This window comes from Mytilus trossulus, chromosome 7, assembly GCF_036588685.1.
Source record: "Mytilus trossulus isolate FHL-02 chromosome 7, PNRI_Mtr1.1.1.hap1, whole genome shotgun sequence".
NCBI lineage: Eukaryota > Metazoa > Mollusca > Bivalvia > Mytilida > Mytilidae > Mytilus > Mytilus trossulus.
The window spans coordinates 75,437,905-75,442,510 of NC_086379.1; the positions used below are offsets into that span (position 1 = coordinate 75,437,905).

General features: G+C 33.9%; 1 protein-coding gene across 1 annotated transcript; it reads right to left on the reverse strand.

The window, feature by feature from the left end:
* Positions 1 to 216: 216 nt before the first annotated feature.
* LOC134726671 (uncharacterized) lies at positions 217 to 4,242 on the reverse strand. The gene is made up of 2 exons (XM_063591083.1): positions 3,017 to 4,242; positions 217 to 722 (listed from the first exon to the last, which is right to left on the reverse strand). The coding sequence occupies exons 1-2, from the start codon at positions 3,675 to 3,677 to the stop codon at positions 217 to 219; spliced, it is 1,167 nt and encodes a 388-aa protein (XP_063447153.1). The 5' UTR covers positions 3,678 to 4,242.
* Between the last annotated feature and the right edge of the window lie 364 nt (positions 4,243 to 4,606).

The following is a 4,606-nucleotide window of genomic DNA, read 5'->3' on the forward strand; positions in this document are numbered from 1 at the left end:
AGCTGACCTAATTTATGTTGCTGTATATTTATGCCTTTTCTAAAAGGATCTGTTTTTGATTGTTTTAATTTCAAAACTACTAAGTCTGAGTGAAATACAACATCTTCAATACATAAATTAATATGTGGATCAAACTGTGAGGCCTTTGACACTGTAAACTCGCCACATCTCAAAAATCCATAAAATGCGACAATGCATGCAGTTTTTAACATTAAATCAGTGAACTTGGAACAAAAACCTTTTCTCAAACAATTTACAATTTTTTCCAAAAATTTCGAAAGTTATTGGTAATCTTATGTGATTTTTTGTTTTTTGCAGTCTTTTTACAGAATTTAAAACATAATCAAGTCTGATTAAAGGTGTATTATGAGCAGATTGTAAGGGATCATTTTGATTACCCTGTACATATTTATACCTAATTCCACATAAATATAGTTTAATGGTAGAGTATTGTAAACTCAGAATTTGAAAGCAGTGGGCTATGAAATAAATTAAAATATCCTCAGAAATAGGAGGTAAATTAGAAAATTGAAAACCATTCAATAACATAAAAGTCTCAAATTTTCTGAACCCAGTATCATAAACAGTTCTTGTAGTATTAGCAATAGCACTGTTCCAAAGTTCATTCACTGCTTGATTTAGGACCACATTACATCTGAGCTGCTTGGGCACTTCATTGGATGTTGTGCTGCACTGGGAGCTAGTTTGCGGAATCTGTCTATCTGTAAACGAGATAGAGCATCACTTATATCATTCTGATATCCTGGAACATGTTTGGCACTAAAATGAAAGTTAAATTTACAAGCACACCATGTAAGTTTCCTCATTAATTTCATTATTTGTAAACACTTTGAACGGCCCTTTTTTACTATAGCCACTGTAGCTTCATTGTCACACCAGAAAAGAATGCGTTTTGTTGTCCACTGTGAGCCCCACAGTATTGCGGATACTACAATGGGGTATAAATCAAGAAAAGCCATTGAAAATGTTTTGTCAGGATAAGCAATGTTTGATGGCCATGATGAATAAAACTATTCTCCCTTGAAATATCCACCAAATCCTTTTGTTGATGAGGCATCAGTAAAAAGTTCCATATCATAACTTGAGTAAAATTGTCTACTGTAAAACATGTTCACACCATTCCAGCTGCTCAGAAAAAGTAACCAAAATTCTAGGTCAACACGGCATTCCTTATCTAATTTAGCATAATGATGCAAATCATTGACAGTAGTGGACAGCCCTATGAGGTATGAAACAAAGGATCTACCAGGTGAAATGACACGTGAAGCAAAGTTTAAGTGACCCAAAAGCTGCAACAATTCCCTTTTTGTACAAGATTTTTTCCTGCATAATTTTTTGATGAATTCACAAATGCGATAAACTTTATTAAGAGGTAGTCGAGCTTCCATTTTTTCAGAATCTAGAATAATACCCAAATATTCTAAACATTTTACAGGACCTATTGTCTTATGTTTTGCTATAGGAATGTTCAGTTTTTTGAAAATCATCATCATTATAGCCATAGTCCTCTCACCATCAGCATCTGGTGGATATATGGTTAGGAAATCATCCAATAAATGCAAAATGCTATTAACTTTGTTATTGTTTTCTGCAATATGCCACAAAGCTTGGGATAAATGGTCAAAAATTTTGGGGCTTGAACGACATCCAAAAGTTAAACGGACATAAACATAATACATTTTTTCCCATTTTATGCAGAAAAGAGGCCACTGACTTGGTACAATTGGACAATTTTTGAACGCGTCGGTTATGTGGAACTTGCAAAGCCAGGAATTTCTTCCAAATTTCAAAATAACATCAATGGCGTCATCTATTCTAACATAAGACATTGAGCAATCCTGTTTGTCAATAAGATCATTAACACTTAAATGTTTATTATCATTATGTGGTGAAGATAAGTCCAATATTAAACGCTTTTTACCAGAATATTTCCCTTCTGCAATACCAATTGGGCTTACCCTATATTTTTGAAAAGGGGGATCCTTAAAAGGCCCATACAAGAAACCTTTAAAAACTTCTTTCTCTATCAAATCAGAAACCACATCTGGTTGTGTCCTAGCAGATAAACTATTCCTACATTCTTTTGTAGGTAAATCTGTTGTAGATACCATAGTATCAAATCCTTTCTCTAAGCCATTGCATAAATAGTTAACAAATTTTTTGTCAGGATGAGAAATTAATTCTTTTGCAAGTGTAATAACATTAATTGGAGTAGTAGCCAGATATGGGAAATCATGTAGTCATTGACCTTGCTTATTTGTTGTTATTTTCTCAAACTTTTGTGAAGAGTTTACTGTATGTGGCTTAGCTTGTACTTCAGTCCTACCTTTAGAGGGGAAAACTTTTTGACAAGATAATAGGGTATGACCAGCGACTTTACATCTGCTACAGATATGTGAAAAATGACAAAAACTCCTGGTACAACCCCTACTGGTATTAAAATTATTGCACACCTCCCGCCCAGAATGATAAATTTTCTTTCTACCTAACTTATCAGAAGTGTCTACCTGCCTTGATACTTTATCTGGGTAGTCTTGATATGTCATGGAGGTTTGCATAGGACAAAAAGCAGTAGTGTGATGAACCAAATTACAATTTTTGCAAACATTTACATTCCCACCAGCAACTATTAATGAAAGAAGATCCCTATCTCTTTTGCTCCAGTCAACCTTAATCCTTCTCTCCCTTAAAAGAGCTGCTGATTTTGCAGAAAACAATTTATGGTAATCATAAAATCTGTCACCATAAAAATTACTAATATCTATAATCTCATCTTCATAAGCATCTAGCTCTGCTCTACGGTCAGGGTAAACTGATGACATGACCCTCTTAAACTTGTCAAATGCCTTAATGAATTCTTGAATTGTGAGTTTTCTATTAAGATGGGGATCTGGCTTCCCAGAAATATTTAACTCTAACCCATTAGCTGCAACAGAGTGAATTTGGGGAGTTTCATAGTTTGGGATAAGAAGAGATGCCAAATTAACATCCTTACCGTCAATGATTTGCTTTTGAATAGAAGGAGATATAATGTCCACATTAGAATATTCATCCGAACGCACTCCACATGAAACATTTCCAACTTGTGGTCCTGAGATGAAAGATACATGCTCTTGTGTATTTCCATGTAAAACGGTATTATTTCCTCTGTTAGAAGTTTCACTCCTACTCCCAATCCCTGCATGGTTGTACCACTGTTGAAGGTTGAATTCGCGATCTCTACCTGTGTCATGAGTACAATTGTCTCTGTAAATTAGCTGTTTGAAGGTCTCTTGAAGTCCTTCAAAACACTGAGCTATGTTCCTGTCTGTTCCACCATTCTCATTTTCACCATTTGAAACACTGCTTCTGTGTTGATGCACTGATTCTGCTAAGGTAATTGGAAGAGTGCTCTCTGGTGAGGAATCTGTGTTAATCTCATCACTAACGGTGTCTGTCTGTTGTGTCTCTAAAGATGTTACTCCATCAAAACAATTCTCTAAATAAAGTTGTTTTAACACTTGTTTTGACATACCAGAAGGTGTTCTTATTCCCTTTTTGTTAAGTTCTTCTTTTAGTTTGTTTATTGTCCAGTTAGAAGGGTTATTAGAATCCCATTTGGTCTCATACGGAGAACTCCTAGTTTTCCTTCGAACACCTTTTCCTCTGCCAGACATTTTGTTGTCAGTTACATATATTCCAAAATAATGTTTATTTTTTTCAGGTTATATAGTTTGAATTATATTTAGTTGTTTAAAAACTGTAATATAGCTTTTGTAAAGTAATCCAAACACTGAAAGTTCAAGTTTTTAGCTAAAACACTATTAGCACTATTAGCCAAGATTATTCTATAACTGCTTAATCTGCATTTAGATAAATGAATACTCAAGGCAGCATACACAGGTTTTTAATACACAACTTCTTAATGGGATACTCCTAAGTGGGAGGAGTTAAAACTGCACCCAGATTAATGTATCAAGAAACAAAGGACAAAGGAAGCCAAATGCCACAAGTGGTCACTAATTAACAAGACATGTATATTTGTATTGGAACTGATGAAATTAGACCTCCTGCTAAGAACATGTGATAAACTTCATATCTAACTGATTGACATATGATAATAAATCTGTTTCATCTCAACAGCAAAGAAAATACACATCCTGGGAAAATCCTAAAATAATGACTACTGAGTAATTAAAATCAAATTATGTATAAACATAACTTATATAACATATAAGCACCAATTTTTTCACATGTTTATCCCCCGTTTTGCAATATTTTGTATCAAATAAAGCAGATTGTTGCCATGGTTACACCAAACAGAGATTATATTTCACCATTATAACTATTGGAAATCAAATCTATAACAAATGCATAATACAAATATTAAGCCTTATTTGTTTGAAAGGAAGGGAAAGAGGGTGTTAAATGCTGGGTGTCAATTTTAAGTTTTTTACCTAACTGTGTATTGCTACCTTATATTTGAGTTGTATGTAACCTCGGTGGCTGTGACAATTCTTACGATAGCTTGCAATTTTCCCAAAAAAATAAAAGAAAATCTATAATCTGCTTCCTTTAAATTTATCCTTCTCAAGATCTTGAAATA

Coding starts and splice junctions, on each gene's coding strand:
- LOC134726671 (XM_063591083.1), bottom strand. CDS start 3,677: ATGTCTGGCAGAGGAAAAGGTGTTCGAAGGAAAACTAGGAGTTCTCCG. Junction 723..3,016: donor TCAAAAGCAAATCATTGACG/GTAAGGATGTTA, acceptor TCTCGTTTACAG/ATAGACAGATTCCGCAAACT.